Below are 21,399 nucleotides of genomic sequence, written 5' to 3'. Positions count from 1 at the left end.
GTTAACAACTTTCCACAGTGCTATGAAAATACTTTTATAGCATTTTAAAAATGAACGACTCAGATTTCAAAAACTACGTAACTGCCTGTCATTATCAATTATTACCGAACTGTTTGGTGTTGCCTTCCTCTAGGCCCGGAACACAGTAATATGACAGTAGTGTGTCTCAGAGAATCTCCTTTACAAAGCTAGGATCTATGTGACTTTGTTTTCAAAACCAAGGGTTTTCAATAATTTGAGAGCCCTGTTTAGAAGTCTGCTTATAATTAAGTTGATTAATTCTACTATTTGGAATGGAAAACCTCAGACTTCCTTTTGGGGTTGGGTTGCTGTTTCACCAACTTAACAGCTGATTTCCATCACAACTCAGTATATCTGAGCATCTGCACCATTTGCTTCAACCATTCCAAAACAAAGGAACTAATTTTAAAAAACACAAATATCTACAAAGAAATGTCTTAAGAATAAATGCCAGTGTATTAATGATGACTATTACAAAGGTGAAAGCACAACTCCAGATTATTCTAAAAGTGTCTCTCCAGAAGGAGGATTCACATGGAGAAACTTTTGCCCTGGAAAACTACCAGTGTCCCTTCAACTCCATTATCGAGGAAGCCAACAGAAAGCAGCAGGATTCTTTTCCCACAAAAGCTCCCTTCCAACATTTGCAGCTGTCTGCCACACAGATGTTTCACATCACTGTACTTTATGGTATTTTATATCCTATGGACTATCTTCTCCAGTGCTTCTGTTGTGAGACATGAGGCAGATTTTCCTAATAAAAGATAAAAACCCTATTAGCAGCATGATGGTTGATTTAACTTATACCCATACTGCCTACATTATAGGGAAATCACTGGATATTCAATAAGTTGATTCCGGGTTCATGGTTGAGGAAAGAGTAAAGTTTGGAACAATGAGATTAGAATTCAAATTAACTTTTCAAGTTTTACGAGTGATTGAATGCTAACCAATTCAATTCAATAAACAGAGACATTTAAAAAAATACCAGTTCGGGAAGGATAAGTTTTGACACTATGGTCAGATTATGATCTAGGGCACAAAAAATATAATATACTGACCATAGGTTAGAAGGGCAGGTCAACTGTAAAAGTGGACAAATATATAAGAAAGATGGCATAGGATGTGGTGGGTACTTACTTAGCCTTCTCTAGACCACTATCTCTAGCTCCAAGTTTAATCCAACAGAAGGATGTGAAAAACAATGAGGGTTCAAAGCAAGATGGCATAGGTGATTAGAGGCCTCTTAATTAAAATTTCAGAACAAGGAAATTGTTTCAACTGAGGGAGACACTGAGGGACAACCGAACAGTTGTTTTCAATAGTAGGAATGCTGTAATTTAGATTTTGGTCTCCAACTTAAGAAGGAAAGATGAACTCAAATTCTAATGCAAAGGATTTAGATAATTGGAAAAACTGAGAGTGATAGTAATAGGATATTGGAATGGGTTTTCTAGGAAACATTCCCTATCTCCCTCTCCTGGAGATCTTTAATAACATTAAATGAGAGGTTATTATGAGTCATCAATAGTTTTGATTCACTTAAATTGGGGAGTATGGATGATCCTTCAAAGCCCTGCATAACTCTATTTCATAGAACTTGCTTAACTCTGAGGTCAAAGAAAAATGAAAAGTGCACAATTTAACCATCAAGGGGAAATGTACAGGAAAACTTTATTTCATAAGGACATTAATTTACTTGTTTTTCAGATTCTAATTATATTTATCATCAGCCATTGTTAATGTTCTATTCAGTGATTTTAAAAGGAGAAGGGAATTAGAGCAAAGTGAGATTTGGTATTGTTTATTCACCATGAAGTGGCCTTAAAAACACTGTCTACTTTTGGTAAAAGCAAACAAGAAAAATATCCTTATATTTCTAAATTCTTCTACTTAACCAGCCAGCTGTACATCTCTGAAATCACTTTTGGAATTGTCCTTAAGGCCATAACTCTTACCAACTTTAACTCCATAAATTTAGTCACTACTCAACTATGTGGGAAACTGGACAGCAGGCAAGTCATTTTGAGAATATTTTTCAAAGCAAAAAAATGTATATTTTAAAAGAATCTCTGAAAAACGAATTAGAAATTTGGGGAGGCTGTTGGCATTGTGTGTGGTTTAAGGAAGGCTTTTATGTATGACTAAACTGTCTTAAACTTTTATATGCTGAATAAATTTTGAGTATGGTAGAGTCTTACAGAAGAACTAAATAAGAATCTAGCCTTTAGCTTAGATGGGGAGAAAAACGAAAATTTGAATCCATTATATTTGCCAGTTATATATTTCTAAGTTATATAGATTCAAACGAATTAGGAAGAAAAAAAATGGACCTAAACTTTCAAATTTTATTCATATTTTATATAGATTTTTACTAGGTGGTTATTTTATTTGACTCTAACTACATTGTTACTTTGTACATTCATGTGAATTCCTTATTTAAATAAATAATTTAAAACACATCAGGATGAATTCTTTGTGGCTACAGACAGGCTTTGGTTTAAATTTATTCTCAAGGAGAACAAAAATGTTTAAAAGTTTTCTAGTGCCACGTTTATAATGCACAAGAAAATAAAATCAAACAAGGTAGTCATGCTGGATAATTCAACTCCTTCCTTACTTTAACCTCTCTAACCCACCTGTCCCCATCCCCTCTCCAACACACACACACAGATTTGATTTTCTTCCTTAATCACATCAGTCACTTAGTGTAAAACTGATTTTAAAGCTTAAACTACTTGAAAATATACCCATAACCCATTATGGGTATATGGCTTAAAGGAATGATATCTTTCTACTTCTAGGGATAAGGTTTTGTTACTATTGTTGATGTTTGTTTGTTTTCCTAAAAGTGATTAAGACCTTTTCTGTAGTTTCGGGGCCTAGGAAAAAAAACTAATATTTTCAATGGCTTTTCATGGCCAGCTTGTATCACACTGATACACAACACGTGGGTTTAACACTCAGAAAGTTGAGTTTACAGGAAGAGATCCAAACAGAAGTATCTTAGCTGGGAAATAGCAGTATGTGAAACCATACCTTTCTGTTGCACTAACATCTATTCTCCTGACTACTCAAGACTTCCCAGTTCTGTGTCTTTTTGGTTGATGAAGAATGTCTGTATATTTCACTTCAGAAACCAATTACAAAATAAGCTAGTGTATTTTCTACTCATTTCAGTTACAGTTGACCCTCCATATCCATGGGTTCCACATCCGAGGATTCAACCAACTTCTGATTAAAAAAAGTAAAAAGTTCCCAAAACTCCAGAAAGTTCCAAAAAGCAAGAGTTGAAATTGTTGTGTGCCAGCAACTATTTACATAGTTGGTATTATATACTATTACATAGTATAGGTATTATAAGTAATCTAGAGATGATTTAAAGTATACAGGAGGGTGTGTGTAGGTTATATGCAATTATTACTTTATATGAGGGACTTGAGCATCTGCGGATTTTGGTATTCCCAAGGTCCTGGAACCAGTCTCTCATGGATACCAAGGGATGACTGTACGTATCGCTATAACAATATATATTGGAAACTTAGTAAAAAGTTCTCACTGTATTTCAATATAACGTGGCTCTATCTTGAACATATTCAAGGTCACCAAAAATTCTAGGAGATATTTGTTTTGCTGGCACAATATAGATCCTACTAAATATCACAGTGAGACTCTGGATTACTTGCTTGTGTAATTAAGCATTCTACAAGCACTATAGCATGTGACTACTAGTGCTAAAATAATTTAAGGACATCTGAAGAATTAAAATAATTATATCATGAATATTGAGAAATGTTACTTAAAATCCATTTTAAGTAGTAAACCTGACTGAAGATAGCCTATTTATGTTAAGGCTTGCAAAAAACATATACTGTACTTCAATGTGATACTAGAGAATTAAGCATTAGAAGGCACATATTTCCATTATTTGAAATAAAATGAGATAAAATAAGATTTTTATTTATAGCATGGTTCATTTTTAGGTATCATCCACGTCAGCTCCAAGTACTCACCTGCAATTACTGAAATGTAAATCCTCCGCCATTTAAAAGAAAGGGTGACAGCAAACAAAGACGAAGTAAACAGAATTCAAGGATTCAACTCAGCCACAGTTGGTCCCAGCATTATAGCGTCAACAATCTAATTGCATTCAAGGACTGCAATTAATGTAAAATAAGTACGCAGAAACATGTTCTATGGTTCTAAGTGCAATGCATCACAGTTAAGGCCTTCACCTGACATTTCCTCATCCTCTCTAAAAACACCATTTGTCAAATTTCTTGTTTTAACCGTATCACTGCTGTTGCATTTCCTTGGTTTTGAAAGTCACTGAACTGTTTCCATTCCGTGCACACACTGCAAGACATGGAATCATTCCGATGGCTAGTTGAACATCAATTGCACGGCTTCGAAGTATTTTTTTAAAAATCTGTAATGTTTAAAAAGGTACCAAACACTTACGTTTAAAGCAGTAGGCATCAAATCTGCTATCAGGGAGAGGGAAGCCTGTCTGGTTCTCAAAACGATACAGGGTTCTCACCCCAAGTAAACCACCTCCACACTGGGCCCTGGCCACAGTCACAGGGTGGCGAACGCTGGCGTCCGACAGCCACCCGTAATCACACTGGTCGAAGCCGCTCCTCCACGCCGCTTGGAGCTCCCCCACTGTCGCCAGGCGGGCATCTCGGTTTTCACACCCTTCTCCAGCTTCCTCAAAGGTGAATTTATTGGGAGCAGTGATGTGGAACACATCACCTGCAATCAGAAGAGGAAAAAGGGTCTAAATTTTACTATTCAGTCCCTTTCTGTTTACGGGAGATGGGGAAAAGCACGTAATTCTTTTTTTCATGGCAAGGTAGCAGCTTCTATACTTTAAAGCAGAAAACTCAATGTTACCTCATTTTGTTATTACTAGTGATAAGAAATAACACAATAAAAAAAGAACACACGCCAGAAAAGTTTCATTTTATATACATATATTCCCATAGGCCGTAGAAGCAGTCATTTGATAATAAAGTTACAATCAGTTCTTTAAAATGAACAAACTTTTCCAAAGGATTCTTTGGTTTACCAGACAGGAAACGGGTTTTCTCTTGAATGTAAAAGGCTATGAGGTACTTGTTAACATTGCATGTTGGAAAGAGAAAGTTGCATTGAAATGTCACTGAGGTTATTTTTGTCTACCCTAAAATCAAATAGTAATTCTCTGACTCTCTCATCTATCTCTACCATCAAAATGGATTAACTCCCATCAAAGCAAACAACAAAACAAGAAGACCTCCAGGGTTTGAAGAGGGGGACGGGAAAGAGGCAGAATGGAATGCTGTTTCCTGCCTTCCTGTCCTAGACACAGGGCTGCCTTGATAGTTATGCAGGTCATGGCCTACACTTGGGCAGGGCTGAGAGTGTACGGGGGCCAGTATCCCATTCAACCAGCCAAAGGTACCAAAGCCTCCCTGGAGGAAGGGGCACCCTTTTTCTGCTTGCTCTGCCCAGGGTGGATACCTTTTGCAATCTGTCTGCCCAGAAGGAGCGCCCTTTGCGGTTCTCACAAAGTTACTGTATGTGCTAGCAGGGGCTCTAACTAGGTTGGAGAGACTCTTACATTTGCTTATTGATGAACAAAGAAAGGCAGGACATTTACTTTGTTCATCGCCAGGCTCAATTAGACCCAAGTAGTATGTTCATTATCACTTAACATGTCACAATAAAGTATTCTGGAAATGCCAGAGAGTTTGTTAAATTGGAATTTTACTTGGGTAACTAACATAACAACTTGCTGAAATAAATGCAATGTGAATTAAATGATGCTTTTCACACATGAGCACATAAGTGGCTAAAGGAGACAGCATTAGAGAATACCTAAGCAGATATAGCAGGTATGGGGAGGAGTATAAAATGAGGTAGAGAGGAAGCTAACACGTTGATAGCCCATTATTACAGCAGCTGTGGGTCCTGTTTCTATCTCACTGAGGCCACTCTCTGATTCTATGAGACATTAGACAGCTGGGATGCAGAGCTCTCATGATTTGGATCTTCACCTAACTAAATCCGTATGTAACAAGGGATTGTTTAAAACGTGTAGAGCCATTACTCTCTGTGCGTGTGTCCTAGCTTTATAACACAAGAAAAATCAGTCGGGGGAAAAAGGCCAAGTCACCCATATCAGCTCTTCTCACTGCAAATCTAAAAATGCTACCAACGAAACTAGGCCAAATCCCAATAAGAGTTATTTGAAGAAGAGAAAGAAAAATGACTTTTACCTGACTGAAAAAAGCAAGGTAGAGGTGAGAATGGGTTTTTGTCCTTAATTACCTAGGCTGGCAAAGGACAGTAATCTCACATCCAAAAATATACTATAAGAACAAAGATTCCCCCTCCCCATTCCTAGCATGTCTCCCTTCCCGCTAAGTTTTAAAAGCTTAAGGGTCACAGGACCAGTTGCATAGTATGTACTTAATAATTTGTTAAATGAATGGCATTTCAAGTTCTTGTTCAGAAACAAGGGGCCCTTTCTCTTCCATCCTTCCCAAGCAGCACATTAAAGAGCACTAACTCTGCTGCAGAGCTTTGGGTAGCTGCTGTCTGGGACAGGCGATTCACTCACCTATGGATTTGGCTCAAAGCAACCTGGGGACAGGCAGACAAGAGAGACTGCATCACCCCAAGCAGCCTCAGCAGCCCCGTTCACCTCAGCATTACACTTGCATTTGGCCTGAAAGGAATGTAAGTGTGGAAGAGGGCAGCAGGCCAGCACGCTTCCTTCCAAGGTGGAACACTTGGATTTGTTATTACAGCTGGAATATCAGTTTTGTTGCCTCCGTTTTCTGCATTGTGAGGTACTTCTACAATGAGGCAAGAGTACTGTTCCTTTTCAGTAACAAGAGTGATCAGCCAACCAGAGCAAGGCAGAGAAATATAATTAACTGAGGAAAACTCTGCTTCTCCAAACAGCAATTTTAGTCCATATGATGGAAGAAATCAACTTCTCCAAACACCATACCAAAGGACCAATGAAGAAAAATGACGGCATGATTTTCTGGGTAACTGGTTTCCCTATCTTAAATAGCAAACATGTTTGGGGTATTAAAGGAAAGAAAGGCTTCAGTAGGTGCTGGCAGGTTAAAAAGAGAGTACCCTTATTATTATTAAATCAATAAAGAACTACTCATAGAACTTTTCATATAAAAACTCTTGTTAAACCTGACTTTATATCAAAACAGTGATTTAATTCACTTGTTTGGAGGATACAATTTCCATCTATCCAATCTCCAAAAAATAATGATTTTACTTATTTAACTAAATTCTGTTATCCCCAAAGCCACCTATTTTCCTTTTCATTTATATGTAAAATTTTATCAAACATTGCAAATAAAATTTTAAAAGCTTATTGAAAGAGATATCACCATTGGGTTTCGTGTAACTCAGATGAAAAAAGGAAGATTTAACTGGCATTAATTGAGTTTACCCTAGGGTGGGAATGAAACCAATTCATCTCTAAAGATAATGTGTGGCCTGTCATCATATATGTCATAATTGTTGTTTCATTTCAAAATAATGAGAAAAGGAAAAGAAAAACATTTACTTTAACTCTGTTCCAAAAAAAAAAAAAGTCTAAGCCTTCCTAAATCATAACTGTTTAACATAAACATTACCTTGTCCACTTCAAAAATCTAATCATATAGTGAAGCATCCACACTGTGGAATTCTCTTACTGAGTCTTAAAGCTTTTAGAATTGACACTCAATCTCTACCAAAAGCAATAAGTTGAACGTCTAAACTTTGCCCTTCCTGTGTTTCAACCTCAAATTATTAAGGCCAGACATCTTCTACTTTTCTCAAATATGCCAGAATATCCTGGCATCAGTTTCATACCAAAACCAGAAAGAAAAAAAAAAAGTGAATTAATAGGTAATACACAGATAGCAATAACTGAACTAATTCATATTACTGTGTCCTTGATTTCTAAGACATCTATTTTTACATTTTATTGACAAAACTAAAATAACCTCCTGTCAAGTACTTTTTGATTCATTAGTTGCCTGGTTTTAAATAGATAATCCTTTGACATTATATATTTTTTATCTAACATAATACAAATGTCAGGAGATCTGCTGTTTAAATCAGAATTAACCTGTTAAAAGCTTATTGTTGAAGATGTGGATGGAGAAGGTTATTAACTTATGGTTCAAGTTCTAAGAATATAATTTCCAAAAATGTCTCCTACAGAAAACTGGTGATCCTTGAGACATGAGTAGGTATTCCAAAGAAAAGAGGTTTCGTGGACATTGGCATTTAGGAAACAAATACAAGTCATCTGACAGGTCTTTGTTTCTGTGAGACTTCTCAGAGTAGTTAATATTATAGTATTTATTTGGGAGTGCCCACAAAGAACTTAGGATTTTTAAGCCATTTGACCAGAGTAATCTCCTTTTCTCATAGAAGACTAATTAACAGTCCATGGATCTGTTTCATGGAATAGTTTGGAAAACACTGCTCTAGAGACATGTATGTTTCAATCAGGAAAAGGAATCTCAATTGAGCCATAACAAAGATAACTTAGTATTAAGTTTCTGGTAGCCTATGTGTTAACCTGCTCGAGATAGAAGCAGACTGCGTAGACCAGGTAATCAGACAGAATCAAAGCAGGAACCAAAAAACAAAGCAAAGGGCATATGAAGTCCATTGCCTCCCAGGGGTGTACCAGAGACTGCAAGGGAGCAAAGGAATCTGGCACAGAGCAGGGACCCTGATAAAGTGTCCAAGACCATATGTAAGCTGAACACAGAAGTGTCTCATTTCTTAAAAAGAAGGCTTTGCAAAAAGTCAAGCAAGGTAGAGCAGACAAAAGTAGCAGTCTTTCTCCTTAGTCACTAACTGTAGGCGCAAGTCTTTCAATCCCATATCCCATAGAAAAATGCAGGTTTTAGGCTAAACACTGTCCACTTTTACACTGAGAAAAGCAGTCAAGATGTTAAGATTTTCAAAGATTTTATTGATCTACTCTCAGTTTTAAAATCTATAGTCAGGAATTATTTATAGGTCAAATTATATGTTCTAAACTCTAACATCAGTCATTCATAGCATTAACGACATTAGACAGAAATTAAGTCTGGGCCAGTAACAGGAATGTAAACCTAAGCTTGGTCCAAAAATGAATGATCATGTGAGGATATACCAAGAAATAAAATCTAAAGTCCAGAGGCAAAGCCAAACCAGGAACCAAAGGAACAGAGAAAGAGAGAGCAAACATGGGAAATCAAGCAAAGCAACTCAGTGCATTTGTTTAGCTTCTCTCTCTCCAACAGGACTTCATTGGTCAGGTTGTATAAGTTCCTACCCTGAGGGTATCTTAAAGGCACCTTTTGGCCTCTGATGTAAGTAATAAAAGTTCCTTCTGAATTTTATCACAGTATCACCTTAAGAGTGAGAGGAGAGAGCAAAGCCTTCCTTGAGAGAGAAAACGCCTATTATTAGCATCAGACAAGGCCGTGTTCTAGCTCTACTCTTGAATACTGTGACTGAACAATTGAATGTATTTTAGCTTTCCTGGATATATGCCTTCCTGGAAGACAAGCATCACTTTTATAAGTTAACAAGGAGTCTACTATTCAGTTCCAGAAGTTGCCTCATCAAAGCAGTTACATCTATAGGACATTTATTATCAAATTTGTAACAAGAATACAGATTTGAAACATGTTTCTAAATGTTATCTATCTATGAGATAATTGTATCTCTCATAGATTATTATAGATAATAAATAATTATCTATGATATAATTAAATAATAAAAATTATCTATCAATTTTTCGCTGATTAAGGAGAGCAAATAAAGTGTCAGGAAAGAAATGCGCAAAATATCCTTTATACACAAAACGATGCATGACTTAAGGTAAAATGCCAAGCTGACTTAAGTTGTAAGTAAGAATTTACTGACATGTATACGCATATATTTGCATTAGTACACACATAAACTATAATGCAGAACAGAGGATTTCACACTCAGGATAATTTGCATATTCATATGGAAAACATATATAACCTCTAATTTTCCAAAATTTCAAGTTAAATGATCTGGCTTTGAATTATTCCTGTTATTCCAACTTTCCAGGGATGTCCTAGAAGAAACTGGAAGACATTGCTGGTGAGACTTTAATATGTGGTGACATTCTACAAACTAAATTCGTCTTAATCATAGGAATTAACATCATCAGAAATATTAAGAAAAAAACACTTAAATTTGACAAGTAACTGCTAAAAGACTCCCTGGAAAGTGGACCATGCATGTTATTTTTCCACACTTCTGATTGCTAAATGGAAAAGCTATTTCTTAGCAGACTTTAAAATGACAGATACTAAAATGGCAAGCAATGATGAAAACAAATCAAAACATTAAGATGACCTACGCTGTTCAAAAGCTAGACTTTACACTCAGGAGTAGCTCAGAAAAATTATGAAAGAGCCTGGGTCCAGAGCAAAGCTAAGGGAGGATATGTTTCTTCTACTGAAAATTCCCTGAGATCACCAAGGTGAAACGGGGAATTGGCATCAGCAGATCACAAATAATTATTCAATTCTTTCCTGGACTGCAGCTGATGGGCCGCTGTCTGTGGTAGTCAAAGCTGATATATCACCACAATTATCTAGATGCATCTATTTTCTGGGTTGTGTGATCAATGTTTATATTTATTCTGTTTATTTGTGCTCATAACCTTTCTATCCTGAACTGTCTGGTCTGAAAATCAATTCTTATAAACTAATCATGAGTCCCTTTGCCCATCTGAGAACAGAACTTCCTGATTTTTTGTTCACTGTAAGGAAGTTCAAGATTTGTGATTGTTACTACATTTCATTGCAATGTGGGCCAAGATGGTATATGAGTAATAAATGTGTGCAAAAGTAGATACAGTGTGTGAACTGGAAAGAGTCACATGAAATGCCCATAGGATAAAACCACTTACAGTATATGGCAAGTATTATGATGATAAAGACAATTCAACATAATTATTACTAGGTTTAAAGTTTTTGACTTTTTTTTTTTCCAAAGGAAGCTTCTTCTCTTTTCTCTCTGTCTTTCTCTTTCTTTTTTGCCCATGTCTATATATACAAGATCAAAGCAATAAAGACTAATACTCATTATCCTGGATCACGAAATCCATCAACTGTACGTGGTTGGTTAACAGCTAACCTACACTACTATATAATTTCTTGACAGCCAATATTTGTAGGTAATTCAAAAGCATGTCAATTCCCCCTAAGATCTGATCCTTTAACCTGTACAGAAACAAACCTTCTGTTAACAGTGACAAGAAAACTTCTGGGGCTGCCAAGGTAACTTCATCCAATTCTAGTGTTAGGCTGGCAATGTTTCTCATTTGAGGGGTAATGAGACTGGAAAGCCAGGTCAGCACCTTTCAAATTTCTCACTTGTTTTAGGCTGAAGTAGACGCATAATGTGGCTTAAAGCATAGACACTGGGTTTTGAAAATTTTAACCTCTAATTAATTTTAGAGAATTGTCATCAGTCAGCTGTGATAGTCAGTTAACATTCTCTAAATCAGATCATATTCATGGGAAAGGGAATCCACATATTTGTCAATGTGTTATTACACAAGATCTTATATATGTCATTTGAAAGGTTTAAAGACACAGGAAATCCCACTAAAATTTAAACATATTTTTATGGTTTGCAGGATGTCGGATCTCATTCTTTCCCAATGACAGAGCAGTAAGATTTTAATTAGAGTGAGAAAGAGGTTCTAAAACATTTCTGGATGTCTGAGTCTTCAAAATATATGAGATTGAATGTGTTATTTGGTTTGACAGGCTCAGTATGGCTGCAGGTCAACACAGGAGAATCAGCCTAGTTTTTTTTTTACTTTTCACAGCTGAGAGTTAAATGGCCACTGTATTTCCAAAGAAGCTCTTCCGATTTAGAATTCCAGAAATTGATATCAAAACCTTAAAGCAAATGACTGTCACATGTTTCAAGGGTTTTATGTCAAGACGTTTCTACTTTCTACTTATTTAAGGTAACATTATAAAATAAAAGGGACTGTATATAGAAAATCCTAAGGATTCCATTAAAAAAACTATTAGAAGTAATAAGCAATTTCAGCAAGGTTGTAGGATACAATATATAAGACCAGTATAAAAAAATCAATTATATTTCTATACACTTTCAATGAACAATCAGAAAAAGAAATAAAGAAAATTCCATTTGCATTTGCATCAAAAAGAATAAAATATTTATGATTAAATTTAACAAAAGTACAGCAAAACTTATACTCTGAAAGCTATAAAAGTTATAAAACATCGTTGAAAGTAAAGAATCTAAAAAAAAGGTGGAAAAAAAATCACATGTTTATGGATCAGAAGACTTAATATTGTTAAGATGACAATACACCTCAAATGATCTGGAGATTCAGTTCACGCTCACCTGGCTTCTTTGTAGAAACTGACAAGCTGATCTTAAAAATCATATGAGAACTCAAGGTGCCCGGGAGAGGTAAAACAATTTTGAAAAAGAAGAACACAGTTGGAGGTCTCATATTTTCCAATTTCAAAATTTACTACAAAGCAATAGTATTCAACACAATGTGGTACTGACATAAGTATAGACATATAGATCAATGAGAGTCCAGAAATAAAACGATATATCTACGATCAACTGATTTTCAACAGGGTGCCAAGGCCCTTAAATGAGGAAAGAATAGTCTTTTTAACAAATAGTTCTGGAATAACTGAAAATCCACATACCAAAGAATGGATTTGGACTCTTACCTTACGCCATATACAAAAAATAACTCAAAATAGATAAAAGTAAAACTTAAAACTACAATTCTTAGAAGCAAACACAGAAGTAAGTCTTCATGACTCGGGATTTGGTAATGTGTTCTTAGATATGGCGCCAAAGGCACAAATTATCAAAGAAAAAGTAGATATTGGACTTCATCAAAATTAAAATCTTTGTGTGTCAAAGGATCCCATTGAAAAAGTAAAAATACAGATCGGCAAATGGGAGAAAATATTTACAAATCGTGTATCTGAATAGGCTCCCTTGAATCTAGAGTATACAAAGAACTCTTACAACTCAATAACAAAAAGACAAATACCAGTTTAAAATGGGCAAAGGTTCTGAATAGGTATTTCTCCAAGAAAATATGTAAACGGCCAATAGTCATAAAGGAAAAGTTGCTCAACATAATTAGCTATCAGGGAAATACAAATCAAAACCACAATGAGATAGCATTATACACACATTAGGATGGTTATAATCAAAAAGTCAGGTGAAAACAAATGTTGGCAAGAATGAAAGAATCAGGACCCTAATGTACTGCTGGTAAGAATTTTAAAACAGTTCCTCAAAAAGTTAAAAATAGAGTTATCATTTAACCCAGCAATTCCAATCACTGCTATCCAAACAGGAATGCAATCATTACTCAAATAAGAATTAGGATATTTTTTATGTGAGAAATCAGAGATTTGGGGGAGTTTAAGAGCACTTTGATCCTCTTGGTTTGTAAGACTACCTGTTGCTCTACTGGGGAACCTTTGGTGGTCCTGAAAAGTTACTACGGTAGAACAGGAAAAAGGGTGTATATCCAGTCACTTAACCTCTGTGCCTTAGTTTCCTTATGTGTAAAAATAAAGGTTTTAAATAAATGCCTGTCAAGGTTTTTGTGAGAATTAAGTTAAATGGCAATGCAACCACATACAATAAATAGTTTCTTTCCTTACCCTACGGAGCTACCTCACAGGTAATCTATTCAAGTCACCATACTGAATGAGGACACGTTTTCCATAGGTGCTGCAGGGTGCCATGCCTGGTCACCTTCCTCAGTGGCTCTTAGCTAGACCATTCAAACACTTAAACAAAAACAACTCCAAGTTGAGTTTCGAATCCTTAGCAAGGTGTGTTAATATCTAAAGTCTATTTGGGAACCCACAGCTATAGCTGTGATCTATGATTCTGTGAGTTCTACAGAGAATAAAAAGTTTCAGCATCTTCTAGCACCAACCTCAACAAATGTGGAGAGGTTCTATAATCCAAAATCAATATTTGAACCCATCTGCTGAACCAGGGTGTGCAGGAAGCTATTCTAGCTGACATGGGGCTTTTTAACTGAATAAACCCAGTTATCACTAATTCTTAAATAACTCCCATTGGTGAAGTACTCTGTAGATTACATGCTGTAAATTCCATCAAAATTAAGTCAATCTGAGCATCCACAGGCAGGAACTCACAGTTTCCAGATTTGATATATCTGATTTTGATCCTATCAAAGACGCTAAAGAAGGTGGAACTAAGCCTTGCTCTAAGACCTGTTTAATGACATTCAGGCTTTTACCTAAATGTTTAGCTTTTCATATCTAAAGGAGCTCATTAAGAGAAAAACGAAAGGTTGTTTTTGGTTCTAGGTCAGACACAAGCATGACGTGGAGGCATTAGACAAGTCATAGAGGTGATAGAGCTATCCTGGATTTTGACATGAGGCAGTGGTAGAAAAATAAACCTGTAATTTGTGAATAGGGACAAAGGAACCGATGCCAGAGAGGACAGTTGGCTGGGAATGCAAGAAAGGGCCATGACTGTGAGAGGCTGGAAAGGAGAAAAGAGTGTCTCTAGGAAGGAATTATTTCTAAGAGACACCACAGAAAAGAGTGAGAGGAGAAATTCAAAGAGAAAAAACTAGTATCATGGTGATCTAATTTTAAAAAAAAAAAAGATGTTTAGTAAGTTTGGTGGACAAAGCTTGGCATTTTTTTCAAGTACTGTAGAAATGGTAGCGTGGTGGAGACAGCCTCTGAAAGAGACAAAGTCTGGAGAAATACTACAATTACCACCAAGTAGTTCTTGAGTAACTATGATGTGTCTATTACTGGAATAGGTTCTTCATTGTGGTTGGGAAAGTTACAGAAGATGACTATGGCCTTATCTCTATCAGGAGCTTACAGAAGTTTTTCAGAAATAAAAATAACAGGTAATAGTTTGTGTCTGATGAACATAAAGCAACCAGAGAAGAATTAAACACCAGATATGTGGAACTAACTCTAAGAAAAGTGGGAGTTCAGAATCAGGAAATGTCAGTGTGAGCTGGAAGAGGCAAAGATGGGCTCTTGGAGGCAGTCTGTTCATAGGCAGAGGGAAGAGTAGAATGCTGGAAAGGGGAGAGGCTTGTGTTTTCAGAGAGGATCAAAGCAGAGCTGCTGGCAGGAGGTAGCAGAGGGTCTGTGGATGATTGGTGCACATGTGTGGCATCATATTGGAGAGAGGGAAACACAGTTGAATAGGTTACTCCCAAGCCAGGATTGAGGGGCTTTGCAGGTCCTCAAGGAGGAAGGAAGGCAACAGGAAATTCACACTACACAATGCTGAGTAGGGGAATGATAATGACCATGGTGTTTACATGCTTTGATGGTCATAAAACAGGTCCCCTGAAGAACTGTTAAAGGCTTGGGGATTATTTGTGAGATAAAACAGAAAACCAGAGATGAGACACACACATGATTCACAGGGACGTCCCTGGTGGCACAGTGGTTAAGAATCTGCATGCCAATGCAGGGGACACAGGCTCGAGCCCTGGTCCGGGAAGATCCCACATGCCGCGGAGCAACTAAGCCCATGTGCCACAACTACTGAGCCCACGTGCCACAACTACTGAAGCCCATGCACCTAGAGCCCATGCTCCGCAACAAGAGAGGCCACTGCGATGAGAAGCCCGCGCACCGCAACAAAGAGTAGCCCCGCTTGCCCCAACTAGAGAAAAGCCCTTGCGTGGCAACGAAGACCCAGTGCAGCCAAAAATAATAATAATAATAATAAATATTTTTTTAAAAAATGATTCGCAAACTAGAACTGTGGGTATGGAATTCAGAAGAGAGTTCGGGGCTAGACATGCAAAACTAAAACTTATCATTTTTCATTTTTTTTGTTTGTTTGGTGTCTCTTTGTGTCCTGTTCATCCCACAAGGCATTTGACTTATTTACACACAAAAGAGCAAAAGTGAAATTAAATGAACCAGTAAGGACATTGGAGCAATGAAAAACTGGGAAGTAGAATTGTGATGAAGCCCGGAGATGTGTGAAGTTATCCAAAGGGCAAGTGTAAAGCGATGTGAGTATAGTGGGCACTTAGTTTGGAGGTTAATTTATTAATTCACTCATTTTATTCAACTCCATCTATGGAGCACCTACTATGTGCCAAGGACATAGTGGGGAGACACATGATTCCTTCCCTCCCAGAATCCATGGTCTAGTGGGAGAGATGGAGGAATAAGCAAACATTTGCAGGAGGGTGATTATAGTCACACATTCAAAGATTGAGAATGGTAAAGGTGAGAGAGACCATCTAGGACTTAAGAAGGGGATATGGGATCAGTGTGACAGCCCATAGTACAGACACATAAGTGTTGGGAAGCTTGTGTGAAGGTCAGGGAATTGGAATAGTAGGGTGGTAGTTGTTCCAGGTGAAAGAAAAGCCAAAGGGTAGGGCTAACATGGAAAATATAGGCCAGAGAAGGAGAGGCGATAGGTTCCCAAGGTTGCCCATGTCAGGGCGTCTTGTTACTCTGCTGACACAAATTTCAGCCAGTGCTTGAATTCCTATTTATACTTATTCTTTTATCTTTTTCTTCCAGCTGTTATGTGATAGGACAAAAAAGTTCAAATTCTGTTGTTTTGGTATAAATACTCCAACTAAAGTTATGCTATATTATACATTACAAGTTTTCAATTATCAAATATGTAGAACAATTATCCCAAGTAAATATACAACTGTGTGAAATATAGTTGGGTTACACTGGAGGAGAGACTGGTTTGACCAATACCAGTTGCCCTAGAAGTGGCGATATTTATGGAGGTGGAGAAGAATTCCTGTATGACTAATAAATCCTTCTCATTGTGGTGTACGCATACATCCTCAGAATGACTCTTCTGACAGAGTTCAATTTTCCCTGAACACTAGTTTTGATCCTCTGAACAGATTTTGGGAAGCCAGCTCTCAATGGGTACAATGTGGCTAGGAATCCTTGGTAGGGCTTTTACCACCAAGACCTGTCAAAAGTATCTCACACAGAATTTGTACAGGACATGGAATTTCTGGAACTTCTGCAGAAGCAGAAAGTCCTCTGGCCTTCAAAGAAGTTAGGGATTCTGCAGCCTTAGAGACTGGGGTTTCAGTAGCTCCATCAGGATAAGACTGAAGAAGAGACATGCAGAGGGGCCCCTAGGTGCTCCTTCCGGGAGCATTGTAAATACTTAAGCCTGTCTTTCCATCAAGGAGTCTGGCTTGTGATGCTTATTCATATTGGGATCAAATTGGCCATGGATTTATACTTGAAAACCACATTTCAATTATATTTAGTAAAGATCTTTTAGGTAATTAGAAGTTATGTATGCTTTTTCAAAAACTATCTCTGCTTTAGTTCCAGCATTATCAGTGTTCCAGAAATTTTTATAACTATCACTCTAATAGATATTATTCCAAAGGAGAACCACAGTGATAAAACAAATTCCACCTTAGTGAATTTGAATACAAACTTCCATCTTACTGAGATAGCAATAACCAAATTTATTTCCTAGAACCAGAATCCCCTACTGACCATCTCCTATTCCATGAAAAAAGTTAACTAAATTTAAAATAAAATTAAATTTAAAGGAAGGAGCTAAGCTATATCTATCTATCTATATCTCATAGCATGGATTTTACATATCTTTTCCCTTTGTCCTTGTAAAAAATGGAAATTGTTAGTATCAAAGTTATGGTTTAGAAAACACATTTATCAGTCTTAAATAATAGTTATAATAAGAATGTTAAGATACTAGAGAACCACACTTAGCAGCTTTCTTGGAAGCAGGCCATCCTATTCAAATTTAGGGCATTAGGCAAATATAAGCTGCTTATTTTCTAGCTTTCAGTCTCTGAGATTATTTTTTCAATTCATAGAATCATAGAATTTTAATGTTGGAAGGGACTATGGAAGTTATCTAGTCCTACTTCCTTATTTTACACATAAGAAAATTGAGTTCATTCTTTTCTTGGGGAGCCAGCCAAAATTAAAAGTATAACTCAATGCAATACTTCTATTTATATATTTAGGCTTCTAAGATACCTGTTGCTACAAATGAAATTCCACTTCAAAAGTCACTGAAATTTCTATTCTTATAGTAAAACTGCATTGTGTCCTTAGATAACATCGCCACAAGAGAACTCAAACTTGTCTCTAAGAATCTAACTCATGCTAAGTGAGAAATGATAGTACCAGAATCAATCAGACTCTAAGCATCTCTAAAGCGAGGCTTATATCTTACTTGGCTTCATAGTCCTAACTATGAGCAGAGTACCTATCACACAGTATGTGTTTTCTTTTAATGTGTTCATTGGTTGAATGAATGAATAATTGCTCTAAATATTAGTGTAACAAAGTGAACACAAGGAGAAGCAAACCATGAAAATCTTTCCCGGGCTAGTTTGCCTGACTCAGCTGCACTTCGGGGTGTTTATCAGCACTTGGATTCACAGTGGTTTGTCATCACAGGATTTTACCTGAAGTTCTTACAAGAATAGGTACCACCCTTACAGGTTTCTATTCTTAATGCTCTAAAAGTGTATTGGAAACAGTCCAATGGCAGCATGACTGAAAGCAAACCTGCCATTAACTAAAGACATTTCAAACCTACATAACCATTTACACAGCCCTCGTTCTCTTTCCACTTTAATTTAAGCTTATTTCACCACAGAATCATACGGTTATTTAAACTAAATGTTGCTGTTTGGAATCCAAACAAGCATGAAGACTTGCTCTATCCCCACGTGCTCCCAGTCTTTCCTCAATTTTCTTAGGTCAAATGAAGCTATAGAAATTTGAACATCTTACCGTCCAGATGGTCCACGTAACAATACACATCATAAGTTTCATGAGTAGCACGGAGCCCATAGGTCCTGACTCCTTCCTTCCCCATCTTATCTCCATAACAGCCTTCTCGGGGAGTCCGGATGGGATACCTGGGGAAATAAAGGACTAGTAGGTAGCACTTTATTCTCGCTCCAAATAGATGAATTAAACCTGGTGGCCCCCAGACCGCTCACCTAACACTCTGATCAGACAGCCAGCCTGCGTCACATTGCTCAAATCCATCTTCATAGGCGGCATATAGCTGCTCTGGGGTTGCTATGACAGCCCCAACATCCAAACAAGCCTTCCGTGCCATCTCAAAATTCAGAGTGTACCTGCTGGTCGCTGCCCTGTAGTGAAACACAACCCCTGCAAAGATAGCAGCAAACAATTATGGGCAAGTTCAAGTCTCCCACCATACTGTGCAGTTTCTCATTGGAGTAATTTGTCAAATTACTTGCTAACTCGGTAATAACATCATGATACTTCTTTATGTTTACTTTATTTTATGTAGCATTATACAAAATTATGGTGATCTGAGGAGCCCCAGAAATGTTGCTCACTTAGGTGTCCTATTCTGCTCCATTAGAGAGTTTCAAGAATTTTCTGTTCCCATGTAAACAATCTAAAAAAAAAGATTTAAGCCACTAAATCCCAAATGGTGACTAGTTGTCCTAAATGCAGGTAGTATTCAGGCTATTATGGGAACCTTGGACAATTAAATGGAGTAGGTGCTGCAAGAGATACAAAGAGTTAAGGGGGCCACAAGATCAACTTCTCCTACTTCATGTTTTTACTCAGGGCCAACTCAATAGAAGCACATGGAGCCTTCACCAGTACCACTTCCTACAAACATGAAACATTGTAATATTTACTTCCAGAGACAATATACTAAAATGGAAAAGATGCTGGAGTAGGTATGAGTGAGAAGGCCTGTTCCAATCCCTAATTTGCTCCTTAATCATATATAAGTCTTAATTTTCCCCTTCATAAAGTATAACTAATATTGCTTAGGTTATTTGATTGATAGGAAGGTCAAATTAGATAAAGAATTTTAAAATGTTGGATAGACTGCTGTGATAAAAGTTTATCATATTCATAATTTAGGGTCTCCACTTTGACAGGTAAGATGTATGATTTTTATCCCAAAGGAGGCCTGAAATAAAATTCTCCAGACTCCCATGGGCAGAAGCCAGGCATCCTGATATGTGCCTCAAATTCCACTTCATTGTATTTTAGGAGTTACATAAACTTGTGGTTCTTGAACTGTGTTTCAGGGCTCAAAGAACTGTCAAAGGCCTGAAGAAAGAGCAGCTGAGGGGGTGGAGCTTTGGTCCTCTTCTCCTACTTTAGCAAGAGCACATCCATTTATAACTGGAGTAAATATGATGACTCATTTTCATAAAAGAGCAAAGTGAATCAAGCAAATGTGCCTAGGAAGTCACTGGAAAATAGAAATTGCGGTAATTGGGTCTTACGGATGAGATTTTATTGAGTCATATCATTTAAGACCACTGTTTTGTTAGGCGGAATTAATTTTGGTTTCCAAGATATCTTCCACTCTCCTTTTATTCCTAGTAATTTCCTGGAGTTGACAACAAGTCTCTTTCTCTCTCTCTCTCTCTCTCTGTCTCTCTTTCTCTCTCTCTCTTACAGCTTGACTTCTAGCTATAAGACTGTCTCCCACATGCCTATCCTTAGATTGTCTCTCTCTTCCAAAATAGGTATGTGCCAATAAAGTATCTGCAGGGAACAGACTAGCCATGTCATAAATAAGCACCTCTGATCAGTGTCAATACAGAAAGATCTGCAGAGGCACCAAGGAGATGCATTGACAACTAACATTCATTTTCCCATTTCTGATATTGCAAAGAAAAAACTGATCAAATGCGTTTCATAAAATCTGTAGCTTTGTAGAATGACTCTAAAAGTACCAGGAAGTATATATGGTGCTATCTAGTAAATATGAAAGATAGTTTATAACGATCTCTAAGGCTTAAGCCAGACTTTGAATGGTTTTAAATTAGTCTTATGTTGATCAAAGCTTCAAATAGCCTTCTTGGTAATTAAAAATCTTCCATGTGCCCTGAAGATTGGCAGTAAGAGGGCACAAAGGGGCCTCCTTGGGAATACCAGGCTGTAGAAGTATCTGCAATTGCTGGGATAATTTGAAGACCTCATGGGGCTAAGGAGATTAAGTGGAGGATTTTCATTGTTTCAAAGGGGGCAAGGGGCAAATCCACTGCTAATTCTTTAATGATGAAAATTGTAAGACGTTGTAAACTTCTTGTGGGATTTTAAAAACATACATGTATATATAAATTTATATGCAATGTATATCTAACACCATATATATATATATATATATATATATATATAGTGTATGTTACATTATACAAAAGAGGAAGAGAGAGATCAGTAGAAAAAACAATACTAGACAAACCAAAGTAAATGATAAAAAGGTTAAAAGAGCAAAGAGCCC

The 21,399-nt window shown here is 37.0% G+C and overlaps 1 protein-coding gene across 3 annotated transcripts in view; it reads right to left on the bottom strand.

Moving 5' to 3' along the window:
* Positions 1-21,399, bottom strand: part of VCAN (versican) — a 114,020-nt gene that overhangs the window by 67,647 nt on the left and 24,974 nt on the right. For all 3 annotated transcript variants that reach the window (XM_030847128.2, XM_030847136.2, XM_060295975.1), the window contains exons 4-6: positions 19,112-19,286; positions 18,900-19,027; positions 4,483-4,776 (exon numbers count right to left, since the gene is read on the bottom strand). In XM_030847128.2, the coding sequence (XP_030702988.2) occupies positions 4,483-4,776; positions 18,900-19,027; positions 19,112-19,286 (597 nt within the window). The remainder of the gene's footprint in view (positions 1-4,482; positions 4,777-18,899; positions 19,028-19,111; positions 19,287-21,399) is intronic.

Source organism: Globicephala melas, chromosome 3 (assembly GCF_963455315.2).
Source record: "Globicephala melas chromosome 3, mGloMel1.2, whole genome shotgun sequence".
NCBI classification, from domain to species: Eukaryota; Metazoa; Chordata; class Mammalia; order Artiodactyla; family Delphinidae; genus Globicephala; species Globicephala melas.
Note: the sequence above shows the minus strand (reverse complement) of the source record. Positions and strands in the feature narration are given on the sequence as shown.